We start from the raw sequence: 20,896 nt of genomic DNA on the forward strand, positions 1-20,896 counted from the left end.
CAACTGGAGGCTTTCTATCGGTATTTCAGTCCTCTTGTTGAAGTAAGTACAGGCCTCTCTGGATTCTTTCTCTTTCTTGCTGCTGCCCCTTCAGTCTCACCTCCCATTCGCTTCTCAGTCCACTCCACCCTGTAGCTCTTGCTATTGTAAAAATGTTCCATTTCAAGCATATTTTTCAGTCCAACATTAATACATCATCATCTCCTTCATAGTGTGTCATTCCTTTTACCTATTTTTCTTAAATGATACAAACAAACTTCCTTTACCATTTCATGAAGTGAACAGTCTCCACCTGGAGAGCTGCTCATTCCCTTCATATTGAAACAAGCTCTTCCCTTGTTTCTTTTGACATATTCTCCAGGTTTTATTTCTGTTTTTGCAGCTGCTCCTGTTAGATGGCTATTTTCACATTAAAATATGACCATTTATTTTCTGTAAGTTTTCTAATTATCTCCTACTTATCTCTGTCAGTTGAAACGACAGAAAAATTAAGCTTAACCTTGTCTGGTAAATAAGTTAGTCAGATGCTTTTGTTCTTTCTAGGAATGCAAACATTAGAGGCTATCATATGGCCAAGTATGAGGGTCCAACCTCTTCAGAAGTGTTCCCTGGAGTATATAGCCTTTGTACTGTTTTTCCTTATTCCTGGACTCTAGGAAATTTCCTAAGAAACCTTCCCTACCCTACAGCTTTCCCTTTGCCTACTCTCACCCCACCTGCCAATAGTTTACATATCCTTCCTGAGGATCCTATACCATCTCCTGTTCTTGGAATTTACATAATTTCAGGATACCAGTCATTATAAGAGATATAGTATTATTTTTCTTTTTTTAAATTTTTATTTAAAAATTTTTTTCTTAAGTGGGGAGGCACAGAGACAGACTCTTCGCATGCACCCCGACTGGGACCCACCTGGCAAGCCCCTTATGTGGTGATGCTCTTCCCATCTGGGGCCCTTGCTCCATTGCTCGGGAACCAAGCTATTTTAGCTCCTGAGGGGAGGCCATGGAGCCATCCTCAGCTCTGGGAGCCAACTTGCTCTAACCAAGCCATGGCTGCTGGAGGGGAAGAGAGAGATAGAAAGAGAGAAGTGAGAAGGGAGGGATGGAGAAGCAGATGGTCGCTTCTCCTGTGTGCCCTGATTGGGAATCAAACCCAGGACATGGTCACACCGGACTGACCCTCTACCACTGAGCAAACTTGCCAGGGCCCATAGTAATATTTTTCAAGGGGGAAAAATATTTACATCTTGAAAGTCCTGGCATTTCGTTGCTGAACTATACAGTGTAATCTTTTTAAAGACATTTAAATGATGCCTGACCAGGCAGTGGCACTGTAAATAGAGTGTCAGATTGGGACATGGATGACCCGGGTTTGAAGCCCCGATGTGGCTGGCTTGAGCGCAGGCTCACCAGCTTGAGCAAGAGGCTGCTGTCTTGAGCGTGGGATCATAGACATGACCCCATGGTCGCTGGCTTGAGCCCAAATGTTGCTGGCTTGAAGCCCAGGGTCGCTGGCTTGAGCCCAAGGTCTCTGGCTTGAGCAAGGGGTCACTCGCTTTGATGTAGCCCACCGGTCAAAACACATATGAGAAAGCAGTCACTGAACAACTAAGGAACTGCAACGAAGAATTGATGCTTCTCATCTCTCTCTCTCTTCCTGTCTGTCTGTCCCTGTCTGTCCTTCTCTCTGATTCTTTCTCTGAATCTGTCTAAAAAAAAAAAGAAATTCAAGTTGGGGTTGTAAATCACTCAAATGAAACGTAAACAGATACTTTTTTTATCTATGGTTAATTTTGCTTAAGAACATGACTTTTTTTTTGCTTGATAGCTTTCAATTCTCTTACAATTCTTACAAGTTTTTTACATCTTAAAAGTTTGCTATAATTAATATTCTGAAATTAATGCAAAAGAGCCTATATTCTTGGAAAAGTGATATTTACATTTGCATTAAATTGTTTGCCATCTTGGACTTTTCTCACTTTTGGTCTCTTACATTTATAATCCATGTTTATGGCACTGTACTGGAAGTTATTTAATGGAAGAGAAGATGTTTTTATGATTTTCAGTGTCTAATAGTTGCTCTGTAAATTAATTTTAAACAAATAAATGCCTTTGAATTTGTTAAATTAAGGATGTAATATGAAAGAAAAAATGAAGATAAGGAATAATAATTATAGTTCAAATAACCAAGAAAAAATAAATACTGGATGAAAATTATAATTACATGCAAGTCTGGTTTAAAAAATTCTGGAAGTCATGGAGGGCTAACAAAGGGAATTAAATTAGATTTTGCTGGAGATTAGTTCTCACATGGCTTCTTTTTTCCTGTTTTCATTTTAGTTTATTAAAATTTATGTATTGATTGATTTGAGAGAGAGAAAGGGAGGAAGAGAGAAAGAGAGGAGAGAGAGAGAAACACAGAAACATCTATTTGTTGTTCCACTTGTTTATGCCTTCATTGGTTGTTTCTTGTACCTGCCCTGAGGACCAAACTTGCAACCTTGGCAAGTGGGGACGATGCTCTGCTCAGCTGAGCTACCTGACCAGGGCTACAGTGACTTTGAATGGTCCTGAGCCTGCATATCTGTAAGGTTTTTTTTTATATCTGTAGGATACCTTCCTTGTAAGAAAAGTTTTTAGCCTATTAGATTTATTCTATGAGATTTAAAAAAAACTTTCCATATTCATAAAATTTTTAATCTTTTGATACCTGGGAATGACTTTATAAAGTTCTCTTTTATAGGCATTACATTTAACAAAAGAAAGATTATAACTGGTTATGAAAATTAGGGTCTTTGGGCAAATTACAAGCCATCATGACTGAATTATATGTAAACATAAACCGGGGGGGGGGGTCACAAAAATATAATAATATCAGCTAAATTATTTAATAGCATTATTGCCATTTGTCCTTTTATCATTCTGCCTGAAACCTTATGTTGCTGCAATAATCTTTTAATTTGTAATTATTTTAGGAATATTTTGAAAAGAAAAGGTTAAAATCAAAAATGAAATTACTGGGAATTTCATCCCCTGTCAAAAATTCTGCTGTCAGTTTAGACCTCCTTAACCTGTATGTAGTAAATCAGATCTCTTGCCAAAAGAAAACACCTGGTAAGTCTTGTAGTGTTTTGTTTTGACTCTGATGTAATTATAGCATTTAGTTTTCAAATAAGTTTGTAATTTTAGTGCTTAAAGGATGCAGAAAGTACACTAATTTTTAAACTTGGTTATTCTCTAAATTGGAAGCCTTGTTAATTTTTGATTAAAATCTTAGATTGCTTAATCCATTTTTATTTTTAGGTTGTGTGTTACGTAAAATTAATCTTAGGAGGTATGGTCATTATTATACTGTTATTTCAGCTCTTATTCTAAGCAGATGGTTACCAAATTTTAGCTAAACTGCTGGCTGGTTGGCTCAGTGGTAGAGCATTGGCCAGGTGTGTGGAAGTCCTGGGTTTGATTCCTGGTCAGGGCACACAGTAGAAGCGACCATCTTCTTCTCCACCCCTCCCCCTCCCATTTCTCTTTGCCCCTCTCTCTCTCCCCTTCCCTCCCACAGTCATGTCTCAAACGGTTTGAGCATTTTGGCCCTGGATGCTAAGAATGACTCTATGACCTCACCTCAGGTGCTGAAATAGCTCAGCGATGGAGCAACGCACTAGATGGGTAGAACATCACCCTGTAGTTGGCTTGCTGGGTGGGTCCCAGTTGGCGTGCATGTGGGAGTCTGTCTCTCTGCCTCCCCACCTCTCACTTACAAAAGAAAAAAAGTTTAGCTAAAGGGCAGAGAATAAATTTCTTTACTATCTAATGCTATTCAAAGAATTTGTTTGAAAAGAAGAGCTGAAAAGATATTAATATTTCCCTCAGTGATTAGTTTCCTATCTCACAACTCAAATGATTTCTTATACATTCCTGGGATGTTAACTATATTAGTCTCATACTTCAAAATAAAGTTTATTTTGGTCTCTACTTTGATTCTTCAAGTAAATAAAAATTTAAATGCAGTATTATTTTCTCTCAAGGGAACATGTATCGATACTTAATTTTTGTAAGTTCTAAAAATGAGATCTGAACAAATAAGACCTTTCACAAAGGAGAAATAGAAATTGATCATAGTATTGTTAGTGTCTTGTCTTTTCCTTTCTCTGCCATTTTTGTTTCTCCTTCTACAGATGACAGTTTACATCTAGTTATACTTTAAGTTATACATTTAGTTATACTTTAAGTTATACATTTAGTTATACTTTAAGACGTACATTATTTATAGACTTTAGGAATAAAATATTTTATAAATATGTTTGATACATTTTTCCCCTTCTCTCATATAATACAGTGTTGTCAACTATAGTTACCACATTTTACATTAGATTCTCAGACCCTATTCAGGTAGTAGATGAAAGTTTCTACTCTTTTTCCAACTCTCCCTATTTCCCCCCACTCCCCAGTCCCCAGCCCATGACAACCACTTTTTTTTTTGCATTTGACTTTTAATTTTTTAATATTTTTTAGATTTCACAGATCAGTGATACCATGTAGTATTTGTCTTCTTCTGTCTGACTTATTTCATTTAGTATAATGTCTTCAGGGTCCATCCATGTTAGAAGGATTTCTTTCTTTTTCATGGTTGAAAAAATTCCATTATGTATATGTACAACACATTTTTTATTCATTCATCCTTCAGTGGACACTGAGCTTGCTTCCATATCTTGATTATCGTGAATAATGTTGCAATAAATCTGGTACTGCAGATAGTTTTTCGATATCTTTTTATTTCCTTTGGCTATATACCCACAAGTGGGATTGCCAAGTCATATGGTAGTTCTACTTTTAATTTTGTCTTTGTTTTAGAGAGAGAGGGAGAGAAGAAGAAGGTAGAGAGAGGGGTAGAAGCATCAACTTGTAGTTGGTTTCACTTTAGTTGTGCGTTGATTACTTCTCATATGTGCCTTGACCATGGCCGAGCCAGTGTCCCCTTGTTAAAGCCACAGCAACTTTGAGCTTTTCATGCCAGTGACCTTTGGACTCCAGCTGGTGAGCTTTGGGATTGTATGGATGATTCCCCTGCTCAAGCCAGTGACCCTGGGGCTTGGAAACAGTGACCCCAGTGTTCTGGGTCGATGCTTTATCCACTGCACCATAACTGGTCAGGTGACCCAGAGGATCTTTATGTCCAAGACAGAGGGACACTAAGGGGAATCTAGGTAAACAGGTCTTGCTCTTTTTCCCAGGTTACTACACTTAGCTCATACCCTTTAGGTCCTATAATTTTTCCCATGATTTTCTACTCTTCATCAGATGTAGCATGAAAATACTCAGGTTAATTATTTCTTTGGGTCTTTATTTGTTATAAAGTTTTTCACATAAGAATTTATATTGAATAAGTTTCTCTTGTTAATCTGTCTTTTGTTACAGTGACCCCAGCTGAGATTTTAGAAGAGTAGAGGAAAGAAATATTTTTCCTCCCCTACAAAGATAAAACTTTATTAGTCAGGACTCGTGACTGCAAATGACAGAAAATTTAAAAACACATATTCACTTAATGTTAATGGACTGAATGTTTTACTCCTTCCCAATTCATATGTTGACATCTTAAACCCCAATGTTAAGGTATTAGGAAGTGGGGTCCTTAGGAGGTGATTAAGTTATGAAGGTGTGTGTATAAAAAGCATTTCTCAGAACAAGAGAATAGTTAAAAGTACTGAAAAGACAAAATAGTGATATGTTTTATAAGGAGAGACAAGGCTTCTGCTTCTGTGAAGTTTGAAAACCTAGTGAGGGAAAGAAAGAGAGGAAACCAAGTGCAGTAACTCTGACGAGTGCCGCAGCGGAGAACATGTGTGCCCTGGCAGTACAGAGCAGAGCGTCTTACCTGGTGGGGCCAGGGAGGTCTGGAGGAAAAGAAGTAGAACTGAATCAGTAGAGCCTTTTTTATGAGAAATATGCAGATGAAGAAAAATGATTTGAGTGATCTGTGATAGTACTGTAATAACTTTTTTTAGCATATATAGAATATAGATGGTTTTAGTAAATTTCTAAGATGTACATTTATTTTAATAACATGGTATATCAAACAGTGCTTTTATAAGATCTTATTCTTACTTTTAAATTATAATTATTTTGTTATAGAAACTGTGAGGAAACCAGTCCATGTGAATATGAAGAGAGACATAAAAATGCCTCTAAGAAAACATAATTTAGAACTTCCGATGTCGCCTCCTCGTGTACCATCTAAGCTCTGCATTGACGACATAGAAAACAAGTAAGTTTTAGCTAGGTCATATATTATTAGATATTTAAATGGATAATTATTAACACTTTTATTCATTAGGAACTGTACAAAGAGCTTATTCTATTACTGCCAGTTATTTTTTTCGTTGTATTATTAAACTATTAAGACCTTTGTCAAGTGACCTAATGTTCATACTAAGTGTTTTGTGTACATGGATAGACTTTTCTTATTATAAAATGTTTCTCTAGTAATAGTATAATTTTTATAAAACTCAGTATGTTCCTGGAATTATTTAATTAGAATTTCATATGTTTTTGTACATTTGTATAGAATAGTATGAATTTTAAAATATATGTAAAAAGTCAGTTTTATTTCCATTTCTCTTTTTAATCTAAAAAATTTTTTTTTCATTAGTATACACTATCAAAGACTGGGCAACAAGGAAGAACCAGGCCCAGTTCAGGTGAGAATTAAAAAAAAAATTTTATAAGTTATTTTAACAATTGTGGCATGCCACCAAATACTATAATTATTTTGAGTATCAAGAAAAATTAGTTATCCTTTAAAATATTTTTACAGTTTTTAAAATCATTTTCTTAAAATTTTTTATGTAAGGACCTTGTACCATAATGTTTCAGCTGATTTGTTCTGAGAAGCCCTTTGGAATTCTGGTAATGTACACTTGGCTTATATGTAAATAACATTTGATTCTGCCTGTTATTGATGAATTACAAAGGAAATTCATTTGGGAAATAAATACTTTGGGTTAATGTGATCATTGTCAAATTATCTCTTCAGTTATAGCGACCAGATTGATTTATATCGAATTGTGATTTTTAAAATTCACATTGATCTCAAGATTTTTTTGATGTATTGCGTATGGTTATTTTTTTAGCAAATAATATTGTAATCAACTAGAAAGTGCATAGATTGTGATTAACACCTGAAATTTTAAGGTCCAATACCATGTTATTATCCTTTCTTTTCTTTGAATTGTCAAAGTTAAACTACATCAAAAAGATAATGGCAAATACTAAAATCTTCTGGAAATCTTTTTACCTAAATTTGTGGGTTAATGAAATACAGATTTCCTGTCATTAGATGACATGCAGGAATGGTGCTTTAGGGTGAATGGGACCAAGAGTGAAAAAGACAGGTGGAAAGGAACTCTTAAAAACATGCTTAGTTGATAACTTCTCTTGTCTTAATAAGTCCTGTCAATTACTGATGACTTGCCTTTCCTTGGGACTTTTTCTGCAACCTATGCATGACCTTTTCTATTTTGACTTTCATCTTCTCTAGTTTATATATTTTGGCAATTCACATGATTGTATCTTCTTTCCTATAGTCATCACAAGTCATGGACTCATATAGAATTTTCGAACCTCAGTTCAACAGAATAGAAAACTGCAGTTTCACTCCACCATCTTTTTCAGCAGAGTTATCTTCTGACAGACATCATATAAAACAAAATTTCATCACCAGAATAGCATCTAGTCCTCAGAAAGCTGCATATGAAAAACAGCAGAATGATCAGGTATATTTGGGTTACTAGTTCATAGTATTTTATATCCTTATATTTTCATGGTATTATTTTTTCTTCTTTTATAAATTAAAAATATTAGTTGTGAGTTGCTATACATATAGCCAAATTAGGAGATAATTAAGTATAATTCTCTTAGGAGAAAAGTTTAAATTTATTCACTGTAGAAGATTATGAGTCTAAAAATTGGAATAGTCTATAAAAATATTTGAAATCTTCATTCTTTTATAAATTTGTTGATAGTAGTGAAATTGAAAATAATTCAGTGCATTGTATAACAGAGGCCATGGATCCATCCTTAGCACCAGGGCCAACTTTCTCCAATTGAGCCATGGCTGCAGAAGGGGAAGAGAGAGAAGGAGAGTAAGAGAGAGAGAGAGAAGGGGGAGCGGTGGAGAAGCAGATGGTCACTTCTCCTGTGTGCCCTGACCAAGAATCAAACCAGGGACATCCATACACTGGGCCAGTGCTCTACCACTGAGCCAACCAGCCAGGGCCTTTTCTTTTCTCTTTCTGTTTCTGCCATTGATTGTCTTTGGAACTCTCATTTCTTTGTTTCATTGCTCATAAATAAAATATACTACAGATAAAATTATTATTGCTGGATAAATTAATGTTGGGCCAGTAAAATATCTTACATTCATATGGTTCCTTCCACATTAACAAATGGATTATTTCATCTGCTTTTCACAGCAGTCTTCACATACTTGCCCATTGTCAATGATATTGGTGTTTAGAAAGATTAAAGTAGCAGTTTATAAAATTACTCAATAAATGGAAGAACTGAGATAAAGTATAGGTGGTTCCTTGGGAAAAACTATTATATTCTTTTAGGAAAATTTAACTTTTGTATCCTCAAGATCCAGTTATCCTGGATCATTTTTTTAATGTTTTTTTTTTTAAACCTCTGAGAAAATGGTTAGCTCACCATAGTATCAACTCTGTTAGTTTAACAATTACTATGTACTGATACCACTTTCCTTGTTAAAACAACATTTATTTTATTTTCAATAAAAACACTGTTACTTTATTTTAGACTAAAAGTACATTGTTTAATATAGATGTTTATTTAAGTGGCATTTTATAGTAAATAATTTAAATTGTGTATATGAACATTTACCATTTTAGCACATTCTTCTTTTCTTTCTTTCAGCTTAGTAATAGTAACTATTCTAATTCCTTGGTTTCCAAATTAAATGAAAGTCATGATGCTCTCAGTCCATCATATAACACAGCAGAATTTAGAACATTACTTGGAAGATTAAACAGGTAAGCAAAAATATGGAAGGAAATAACTTGTAGCATTATTTCTTTGAGTTATTAATTTGATTTTAATGGGCACAAATATCTTTAGTTAAAAATGCAGACAAACCTAGGTAATACTATAGAAAAAACCCACTACAAGTAAAATATAGTATTTAAATAAAATAGTGTAAAGTAATTATTTTCTAATGGACACACCAACCTTTTATTTATTTATTTAAAAATATTTTGAGCCAAAGTATTTTGCATCTGTTTTATAATTTCCATGAATTACTAGTTTGTTATTCTGCATCATAAACATACTGATTTCTTTTTCACTTATGGCAGTTGATCAGTGCCCCACTTTTATTCTCTTGATGTCTATGTATAAACCTTGGTTTGTTGTTTAAATCTATTAAACTTGCTAAACCAGTTTGAGTCATTCTTTGTAACTGCAGAGAAAAACCTTGACTCGGTAACCTTATCCCAGTCTTCCTCATTTTAGTAAATGGTACCACTATTCACTCACTTGCTTAAACCAAAGTGTCCTTGATTCTTTCTTTTCTCTTTCTACTCCCAGTATTCATTTCACCAATAAAGTATTGCCAATCCTGTATTCTAACAAACTTTAAAATTATTTACTCATGTTTTTTACCTATACAGTTCCATCTCAGTTTAAGTTACCATTGCCTCTTGCCAGAAGAATTGTAACAGCTACATACAGTTCTTTTTGATTCTTCTTTGTCCTCAGATTCGTTTTTTCTTTTTTAATTTATTGATTGATTTCAGCTAAGAAAAAGGAGAGAGAAAGGCAGAGACATCTATCTATTTCTGTATGTGTCCTGATCGTGGATTGAACCAGCAACTTCTGTGCTTTGGGACAAAACTCTAACTGGCTGAACTATCTGATCAGGGCCCTGAGATCCATTTATTTATTTAGTTTTTACAGCTCTAATTGATGTACAACAAACTGAACTTATCTAAAATATCCACTTTGATAAATTTTGACATAAGGCAAATAAAATGAATATAGTATTCATCAGCCCCAGTAATTTCTTTGAGCATCTTTGTAATCCCTTCCTCTGGCCACATCATTCTTACCCTTATTTCAAGAGGTTTTGTTTGTTTTTCTTAAGCAATATTTTCTTTCTTCCTTACTCTTTCCTTCCTCCCTTCTTTTCTTCTTTCCCCTTCCCTTCCCTTCCCTTCCCTTTTCCTTCCTTCCTTCCTTCCTTCCTTCCTTCCTTCCTTCCTTCCTTCCTTCCTTCCTTCCTTCCTCCCTCCCTCCCTCCCTCCCTCCCTCCCTCCCTCCCTCCCTCCCTCCCTCCCTTTTCCTTCCCTATCTTTTCCTCTTTCCTTTCTTTTCTTTTTTCTTTCCTTTCCTTTCCTTTCCTTTCCTTTCCTTTTCATTTTTTCTTTCATTCTTTCTTTTTTTTTTTTTTTTTTTTTTTTTTTATACTAGATATAAGTTAGTAAAGTATCTTGAAAGAGTTTTGGTAGTTTGTGTCATACAATGAATGTATCCTATTTTCTCTGTTGTAGAATTTAATGACTTAAAGTTATTCATAAAATCTCCTTATTATGCACTTAAAATCTTTAACATCTGTAGTATTGTCTTTTCTCTCATTACTGATATGGTAAGTTGCATTTTTTTCCTTTTTTCCTAGTCATTATGATTAGACTTACCAATTTTATTTATCTTCTCATTGAATCATCTCTTAGATTCACATTTCTTTTGTGTGGGTGCTCACTGAGTTATTTTTATTGCAACATTTTTGGTGCCCCCAATGCTGTATGGTTGCTTTGCACACCAGAGCTCATATGCTAAATAAAGCATTAAATCTGAAATTTATGTTAGCAGTCGGGGTCCTCTTTGAGGTAGGTCTGGCTTTTACCTCAACCTCCCTGCTCTCATTCAGATTCACTGCTCACTTTCTCAGCATGATCATGGTGGCTTCTCTGTAATACGAGGATTTTTCTTTCTTTATTGAAGTAGCTCCTAGGCTGGCATTCTGTGGTGGTGTTGCACCTGTAGATTGTTGTTGGCTAAAGATTTTGATTTTTCCATTTTTTATTTCATTAAATTCTGACTTATACCTTTATTTCCTGTTGTCTGTTTACTTTGGATTTAATTTACTCTTGTTTTTTTCTTGTGACCTAATGTGATCTATCCTAGAAAATGTTCCATGTGCACTTGAAAAAAATGTATTTCTGTTGCTTTTGAGTGAAATGTCCTAAAAATATCTATTAAGTCAACCTGGTCCGGTGATTTTCAACCTTTTTCATGTCTGGCACATACAAACTAATTACTAACATTCTGTGGCACACTAAAAATATAGTTTTTGCCGATCTGACAAAAAATAGGTATAATTTTGATTCATTCACATCAGAAAGCTATTGTTGTGTTGACTGTTGCCATTTTTTAATTTGACAATCTAAGGGAAAAGAGGTTAGTGCCCCTGTCTCAATGGTCAGGTGTTCCATGTTCTAAAATTTCTTGCAGCACACTGGTTAAAAATTGCTGATCTAGTTTAATGTGTCGTTTAAGATGATTACTTTCCTTGTTGATTTTCTGTCTGGATGATCTATCCATTGATGTCAGTGGGTGGTAAAAGTTCCCCACTTTATTACTGTACTGTGGATTTCTTCTGTTATGTCCATCACTATTTGCTTCATATTTAGGTACTTCCACCTCTGGGGCATAGATTTTTATAAGAGTTATACCCTTTTATTGGATTGATTCCTTTATCATTATCAAATGCCCATCTTGTGTCTTTTTATAAGCTTTATTTTTAGTCTATTTTATCTGATGTAAGTATTGCTACCCTAAGTTTTTAAAATTCCATTTACATGAAATATTTTTTTTCTATCTCTTTACTTTCAGCCTGTCTTTCAATCTGAAGTTGGTCTCTTCTAGGCAGCATATGTACAGGTCTTTTTTAAAGCCATTCAACCACCCTATGTCTTTTGTTTGGAGCATTTAGTTCATTTAGAATTGAAGTAATTATTAACAGGTATGCTGTTATTGCCATTTTATTAATTGTTTTCTGTTTTTTCTTTCTTAAGTGAGAAACGGGGAGGCATAGAGGCTCCTGCATGCTCCCAAACCAGGGTTAACCTGGCAAGCCCAATATGGGGCAATGCTCTGGCCATCTGGGGCTGCTGCTAGGCAACTGAGCTATTTTAGTACCTGAAGCGAGGCCATGGACCCACCCTCAGTGCTGGGGGCCAACTTGATCCAACTGAGCCATGGCTGCAGGAGGAGAAGAGAGACATATAAAGAGAGGAGGGAGAAGGGTGGAGAAGCAAATTGTCACTTCTCCTGTGCGCTGACCAGGAGTTGAACCTAGGATGTCCATATGTCAGGCTGACGTTCTACCACTGAGCCAGTCGGCCAGGGTCTTGTTGTTCCTTTCTTACTCTTTTTATCTCTTCTCTTGTATGTTGATTACTTTCTATAGTGTTATGCTTGAATTCCTCTATTTATATCTTATATATTTTGCTTTATGGTTACAATGTGATTCATATATACCAAAATAAGCTTACAGCAGTCTATTTTAAGTTGATTGTTTAAGTTCGATCACATTCTAAATCAACTACAATTTTTACTTACCCTTTGTTGTTTTTTTACTTGTTATGTGTATGTTTATGTGTATTCCTTTATTGTTGCAATTGCATGATTTTTGTCTTCCTACTTTCGTCTTTTAGCGTTTGTACTGGCTTTATAGTTGGTTGATTCACTGGTTTTACTAAGTGTTTGCCTTTGTAAGTGAGATTATTTTTCTTTCCTATATTTTTTATTCATGTTTTTTTATCTTTTCTACTTATAGAAGTACCTTTAAGAGTTCCTCTGATACTGGTTCAGTGGTGATAAACTCCTCTACCTTTTTCTTATCTGCAGAACCTTTTATATATCCTTTCATTTTACATGATAGCCATGCTGGGTAGAGTAATGTGGTTGTAGGCTATTGCCTTTCAACACTGAATGTTTTGTGCCATATTTTTTTCTGACCTGCAAAGTTTCTATTATAAAGTCACTTGATAGTCTTATGGGAGATCTCTTGTACATCATTAACTTCTTTTATTTTGCTACTTTTAGGATTTTATCTTTGTAACCTTTTAATTTTAATTGTGATATGTCTTTGTGTAGACCTCTTTGGTTCATGTAGCTGGGGACTCTGCCTTTCTTGGGCTTGTTTGTCTATTTCCCTCACCATGTTAGGGAAATTATTTTTTTTAATAGTCATATTTTTAATAGTTTTCAATCTTTTTATTTTTATTATTTTTTAAGTGAGAGGAGGGGTAGTAGTGAGACAGACTCTCTTGCATGTATCCTGGCTGGGATCCACCTTGCAACCCCCATCTGGGGCTGATGTTTGAATCAACTGAGATATTTTTAGTGTGTGAAGCTGACGCTCAGACCAATTGAGCCATCCTCAGCACCTGGGGCTGACACTGGAATGAATCGAGCTGCTGGCTGTAAGAGGGGAAGAGAAGCAAATAGTCGCTTGGCCTGTGTGCCTTGATGGGGCATTGAACCTGGGACTCCATATGCTGGGCTGATGCTCTATCTTCTGAAACAGCCAGCCAAATTGGTTTTTCAGTCTTTTTCTCTCCCTCTTTCTTCTCCTCTGGTATCTTATTATGTGAATATTGTTATGCTTGATGTTGTCCCTGTGGTCTGTTAAAATGTCCTCATTTTTTTCCCCTGTGTTTTTGATGTCTCAATTGGGTTTTTTCTACTACCTTGTCTTCCAAATTACTGATTTAATCCTCTGCACCATATGATCTACTCTTGATTTCCTTGTAATGTATTCTTAATTACGTTACTGTATTCTTCATTTCTGACTGGTTCTTTTTTATGGTTTCTATCTTTTTGTGTAAGTTCTCATTGAGTTCGCCTATTCTTCCCCTAAGTTGATTGAGCATCTTTATAACCAGCTTCTTTTTTTTTTTTTAACTCTGTATCTGGTAGATTAGTAGCCTTTATTTTATTCAGTTCTTTTTCTGGAGTTTAGTCCTGTACTTTCATTTGGGACCTATTTCATTATCTCCTTATTAGGGTTGACTCCCTGTGTTTGTTTGTATGTATTAGGTAGATCTGTTGTGTCTCCTGGTCTTGACAGAGAGGCCTTACATGTTTTGTGGGGCCCAGTGGTGTAGTCTCCCTGCACCTGAACTTGGTGTTCCAGGGGTGTCCCTGGAAGGGTTGTATGCCCTCCTTTTGTATTTGGACCTCAATTGCTGTTGGTAGTCAGTGAATGGGGTTTATGCTCAAGCTGTGAGGATTGGCCGCAACTACAGCAGACAAGCTGTTATGTGGGAACTGAGTCCATGGAGTGGGAGTTGCTTTAGCAGGGCTATGGTACCAGCCAAGTTTCTCTTTTGAGTGTGTCATCTGTGGAGCTGGTTGGGTGGTGCTCTGAAACCCACCACTGGGCATGTTACATCTAGAGTCTCCTGAGAAGCTCTCAAGTGCAGGCCAAGGTCAGCTACCACTTGTGCCAGGCTTAGGGCCGCCTGGTAGGAGTTACAAGATGATCTGTAGTTGCTTGCTGCTTATGCAGGGTTTGGAGGCAACTAGGAAGTCCGTGTTGTACAGAGGGCTGGCTGTGCTAATGCCAGGCTTAGATGAAACTGTTTCAGGCCAAGACTGGCTGCTGCTTAGGTTTGGGATCATGTGATGTGAGTTATTAATAGAAATGTTTCTGGTGTTAATGATGGATATTATTGCTAACCATCAGTTAAGCCTTTGCTATAACAGAATAGCATTATTCTGCCAGAAAACATATTCCAAAACAATAAAGGATGATCTGTGAATATTCACGAGCAAAACATCTTTCTCTTTATAAATAACTTAAAAAGTAAAATAGGAAATCAATCAGTTTTAGCAGTCTATATTTCTTTTATAAAATTCTTTTGTATCTCCAATCTCTGGAACAACCTAACCCCAAATAAAATTGTAGATAGTCAGTGGCAACAAAATCCAGAATATCTTGATTACTAATTTTCTGTGATGGCTCTGAATCTTTTATACAAGTTGGATATAACCTAGAGTTATGATTTCAGCATTTGAAGGGAATTTACTTACTTAACTCTCTCATTACTTATATGCATTTTATTTTATTACCTATATAAGCATTTCTATTTATATTGTTCTTCCTTGGGGACATCAGAATTGTTTTGATATCCTTGTTAGGTTGAGAAATAGCTATTATAATTTTCTCGTATTTGATTTAATATTTTAACATTGGAGATAATTTTTCTCAGCACAGTTTTAAACATAATTTTTTCTGGTTAAATGGAGCATCAGTGACATACAGTGGTTGTGTAGGTTATTTGCTAGATGTTATTACAGAAGACATACTACAGGTTGGTCATGTTTTGTTTTGTTAATATAACAGTAAGTTGAACCACATACTAATTTTTCACATTGAGATACTAAACTAAGTGTAAGTTATTTTTATGCTCACTAAAGCATTACAAGAATGCATTAGACACATTTCTACCCAGAGTAATATTATGTATTTAATATGAAAAATAAAAACATAGTCTAGACAAATATTAGTAGCTGCTCAATATGGTTTCTAAGAATTGAAAAGTTTCTAAATGAAAATGCTCTTATGTTTTTCTTGCTAAATATGTTTTTATTTACCCCAAAGTCCAGGAAATATTAATTTCCTCACTGGAAGACCTGCTGTATTTATGGGTGAAGATTTTGCAAGCATGGATAAGGGAAGGCATTCAGACTTCATTACTGAAAAACAATCAGTACAACATATTTGGGGAGAAAATAGAAAAAAAGTTTCAAATTTTCTTGAAGATATGAACCAGCCACCCCCCAACCTTCTACCAGGGAATTTTGATTCTTTTTTAAATGCAAATGTGATCAATTTATTAAGCATAGATCAAGAGAGGATAAAGAAACCATTTGATAAATGTGGTTATGAGAGTGTGGGAGATATTTATGCAGTCACCAGTTCTGTTATAAACTATTCCTCTGATAGATGTATTAGAAGTATTTTTACAGATCCAGAGTTAAATTTCAGTAGTTCTAACTTTAATAAAACAAGTTATCCAGAAAAGTGTCAGCCAAACAACAACTACCAGAGAGAATACAATAATGAAGGAAATAATCCTAGTACATTTCTTGAGAAGGACTGTTACCCAGCTAGCTCTGAAGAAAAAGGTTGGTGTTATATGTAGAAAACATAATAGTCCATTTCAGTTATGGTGTATGTATCAGGTCTACCAGAAAGTCCTGTCTGTTTCTATCACAACAAGTTTTGACACGTAAGCACATGTTTATTTGGCGCATGTGTGCCTCTCTATTTTTATCACTTAATGTATACGTACTGACGTAGCAAATTAACTAAAACAAAGTTGATTCACGTTAGTCTTATGTGTGAAGCGATAGTGTACCCATGGCTACTGATAAAGTTCATTTATGCCACTGTAATTTTTACAAATTTCAACAAGGAAGAAATGCTATAGAAGCATGTAGAAATTTATTGAAAGTGTTTGGTGAAGGTACAGTTTCTGATAGGACATGCAGAAGATGGTTCGAAAAATTCAAAACAGGTGATTTCGACCTTTCTGATAAGCCACGTTCTGGGCGACCATCTTTGATCAATGACGATGTTGTTAAGACCATGTTGGAGCAAGATCCTTTTCTGATAACATTGGAGATCGCAGAAAGGCTTAATTCAGCTCAGCAAACCGTTTTGGACCATATTTGGAAGATAGAATTGGTGTGGAAATATTCAAGATGGGTGCCACATGAATTAAGTCAGAAGAATTTGGATGATCGAGTCGTCATATGCACATCTCTGCTTGCTCGGAACAAAATCGAGCCCTTCTTGAACCGGATGATAACTGGGGATGAAAAGTGGATTACCTACGAAAACATCGTAAGGAAAAGAGCATATTGTGAACCTGGAAAACCTAGCCCTTCCACCTCTAAACTAAATTTGACTCTAAATAAGAGAATGTGTATATGGTGGGACATTCGAGGACCAATACATTATGAGCTTTTAAAACCGAATGAAAAGCTCAATTCGGAGAAATATTGTCAGCAACTGGATAATTTAAAGACAGCAGTCCAAGAAAAGAGGCTGGCAATGTTCAATAGGAAGAACATCATACTGTTTCATGATAATGCCAGGCCACATGCTGCTTTGGGGACTCGTCAAAAAATTGCAGAACTAGGCTGGGAAATTCTGTCGCATCCACCATATTCCCCGGACTTAGCACCCTCCAACTATCACTTGTTTCTGTCCTTACAAAATTTTTTGAAGGACAAAAAATTCAAAAATGAAGAAGATATCAAACAAGCACTGGTTCAATTTTTTGCATCAAAAGATAAAACATTTTTCAAAAATGGGATATACAAATTGCCCTCACGCTGGCAAGAAATCATTAATAATAATGGCAATTATATTATTTAATAAAGTTTATTGACGGTAAGAAAAATTTGTATTTTGTTTTAATTCCAAAAACGGACAGAACTTTCCGGTAGACTGTATATGTATGTGTGTGTGATTGTGTGTATTTGGAGGAATATGGAATTAAAAGTAGAATGGCATTCTATTATATGACATTGTGGACCAGGTATTTTTCTATATATGAGTCATACTCATAAGCTTCAAATTAAAAAACAAATAGTTTTTGCTAAAGTTTTGGTTCATTGCACCCTTTTATTTTTAAAGGAAAATTTGAAAGGGACTGCCTAGAGAAGACATCACAGATAGAAATCCAGAAATATCCAGTGAACAATATGTAAGTTTTTAGGTAAATCTGGGGAATGCAAATTAGAATCTAGTATAATGGATTTTGAAGGGATGAATGAATGCTAACTGAAGTAGGCATATTGCTGTCTGAGGCTGGGCAGGCTACTCTCAAAGAAGCCTTACCAATTGTCAGAATCTTGGTTCTATCACCCTATTTCTACTAGAAATGGTGTTCTTTTGTGGAGTTACGGGGAAGGTATTCTACAGGACTCAAATATGGCAGGAGGAGGGCATTCATGGTAAGATTTATTTGGGATTGAAACAGAAGGCTGCCCATAGGTTCCCAATGTCTCATCTGAATCCATCCTATCATAAAAAAAGAGAAAAGTCCAGTCTAGTCTTCATCAGGCCCAGGGGAAAGACCAGTGTCCAGGAATTTCATACTATGGTTCAGTCCATATCAAACCTTAGTCCAGATCAGGTGCTGAATTGTTGTGCTCAGGCCTGTGCTTGGAATCCACATGGCTGCAGCCAGCTTGTGTGGCTTATAGAAATGCATGGCTGCTTGGAGAACTTCTGAATGAATGGGATGAGCATATTTCCAATTGAGAAAAGAGAGACTACACACTCCTTTGTTAGGCTTGTGTTGTTTCAGCTGGGAAAGTCTATCTTTTCGTCAAACCAACCAATCAGCTTCTTAATCTTTCATAGGCTTCTGTTGGTTGCTCTCAGTAACCAATCAGATTCTTTTTCTAGGCTAGACTGACAGGACCCTGTGGCCACCATTTTGGCTTCTGCGCATACCTCAAAGTGGAAGCACAGAAGCACCTCTTCCCTTAGTCTGGAGGTGAACCTGTTGTACCTTGGGAAGATTGAAAAAGTGCTTCTTCCTCTTTTCATGGGGAGAAGGGGTATCTGAAACTGTAAATGCTATAGCTTCCTAATAAATGGAATGCTGTAACTTCCTACTGAAGTAGGCCTCTGAGTTTTATTAATCATAATATTTGATTCTCTCATCTCTAGTTTATTAAGCTCAAAATCTTATAAGCTCTGTTTCCTTCCTTTATTAATATCTAGCTACACATGCTCACAACCCTATTTGAGAGTATGGTGCTCATATTCGCCAGTGCAAAAGTACCTTTTAATCTGAATTTTGGTGTTAGATTTGAGAAAACTGATATATGTGTTCAAGAAACATATACCCTTTAGAATATCAATTAATTTATAGTAAGATATAAAAGGATTACATGTATAGGAATGCTTACTGGCACAATAAGCATATTTTCTAACTTTTGGCAGCTCTCCTTGGGAAGGTTGCTTGGTTATCTAGAACCAGAATAAAGACGTGATAGAATTCATATGTTAATGGCGCAAGGAAGCATATGAATAGTCTATGACACTGCAGTTATAGATAATTAAAAAAAAACAACTTGTTTCAGAATAGTCCTAACTTTCTTGGTAATAATTGTGCTTTTAGTCAAATCTTGCTAAGTGAAAAATTATGAACTAGAATAGGTTTTTTATACTGGAAATATTTTCTTATAGATGGGATTAGCACAAAAAATTACCCATAAAATATAGATTTCCAATTTATTTAATAAGTCAAAAAATTATCAAATTTTTAAATATCCAGAAATTTATGAATGAAAATCAGCATGTTAGACTTTGAATTTTAAAATATACTTTATGAAATGGTTTATTACATGGTTCCTAAACCTGGCTCAGACTCACATCACTTGAGGGCGAGATTTTAAAATACAAAATTGCAAGTTTGATCCACACATAGTGAAGAAGCTCCTTAGGATGGAACTTATGAATCCTTTTTAAAAAAGCTTCTGATTCACAGCCAACTTTAGGAATCATAATTTAGAACAATAATTTTCAGAAGGAATAAAACAAAACTTTAATACTGTCTTATTTATGACTTTTAGAATTAATAACTCTTTGGAGGAATTGCATTCTAAGAAATCATGGGATGCTGGACTTGGCGAGGTAACGTGTTCAAGTTATGTTATCATGTTATATTTTAGTATTTGCAGTTTATTTTGATTTAAGGTTAGCTTTTATCAGAAACTTTTCTTATGTTTTCTTACTCTGAAGAAATTATAGCTTAGGTATAGAAATAAAATTAACACCTTTTCAGAAACTATAATGTGCTTTGAGACAGACTAACGTAGGCACAGTTAAAATTCTTTTGATAACTTTTATAAAATTTCTTACAAGATGAAACTGCTTTAGGTTTCAATGTGCCATATGTGGAACATGATTAGGAATACTGAAACATTTATAAACCCTGGTTAGGCAAGTTGTAACCCTTGCTCATAATAAGGGTGTATGATTGTTGCAGCAATCCAGGCATTGTGCTGGGAGCTTTATGTACTTTAATCTGCAAGAGCCTGATCCTGTGAAGTCTTCACTGCAAGAGACTCAAGTTCAGAGAGATTAAATAACTTGTTCAGGGTTACACACTTGAGCCAGAATTCAAATGCTTGTCTTATCTAAATTTTTGACTATACTAATAGTTTTCTTTTTTATCTTCAGTGAACACGCATTGAGTAGATTATGCATTCATTTAATAGATATTTATTATCTCCTGTATTCTAGACACTGGGGATACAGTGGTGGAAAAACAAAGTTTTTGTTGTCATGAAGTTTATATTCTATTATGCACCAGACTCTGCAAGGTGCAGAGATGAAAGGACAGGGAACCTATCTTTCAGAAATTATAATCTAATTGCAAGACAGAAACAGAAAAAAATCTAATGCATTTAGCTAAAATGATCCAGCTGGGGTTTGTATAAAAGGGAGTAGGAGCCTAGAAAAAGGCACTTCTAAAAGTCATGACTAGTCAGAGGAAGATGTGATAGAGGAGAAACTTTTTATTTTAAGTGAGAGAAAGGGAGATAGAGAGACAGACTTCCACATGCACCTCAACTGGGTTCACCCAGCAACCCCCATCTGGAGCTGATGTTTGGATCTTCTTAGCTACTCTCAGCACCTGAGGCCGATGTTCAGACCGACCAAGCCATCCCCAGAGCCTGAGGCGGACACTCTGACCAACTGAACTATCCTTTGTACCCGTGGCTGATGCTTGAACCAGTAGAGCCACTGGCTGTGAGAGGGGAAGAGAGAGAGAATGGGTAAA

General features: G+C 35.5%; 1 protein-coding gene across 1 annotated transcript in view; it reads left to right on the top strand.

Annotated features, from left to right (window-relative positions):
* The first annotated feature begins 3,010 nt into the window (after positions 1-3,010).
* The window catches only part of REDIC1 (regulator of DNA class I crossover intermediates 1), a 68,087-nt gene continuing 50,201 nt past the window's right edge, over positions 3,011-20,896 (top strand). Inside the window, exons 1-7 of the mRNA XM_066365792.1 lie at positions 3,011-3,116; positions 6,135-6,267; positions 6,652-6,700; positions 8,934-9,049; positions 15,685-16,211; positions 17,731-17,800; positions 19,683-19,743. Of these exons, the coding sequence (XP_066221889.1) occupies positions 3,011-3,116; positions 6,135-6,267; positions 6,652-6,700; positions 8,934-9,049; positions 15,685-16,211; positions 17,731-17,800; positions 19,683-19,743 (1,062 nt within the window). The remainder of the gene's footprint in view (positions 3,117-6,134; positions 6,268-6,651; positions 6,701-8,933; positions 9,050-15,684; positions 16,212-17,730; positions 17,801-19,682; positions 19,744-20,896) is intronic.

The sequence above is a fragment of the Saccopteryx leptura genome, chromosome 2 (assembly GCF_036850995.1).
Source record: "Saccopteryx leptura isolate mSacLep1 chromosome 2, mSacLep1_pri_phased_curated, whole genome shotgun sequence".
Classification (NCBI taxonomy): domain Eukaryota; kingdom Metazoa; phylum Chordata; class Mammalia; order Chiroptera; family Emballonuridae; genus Saccopteryx; species Saccopteryx leptura.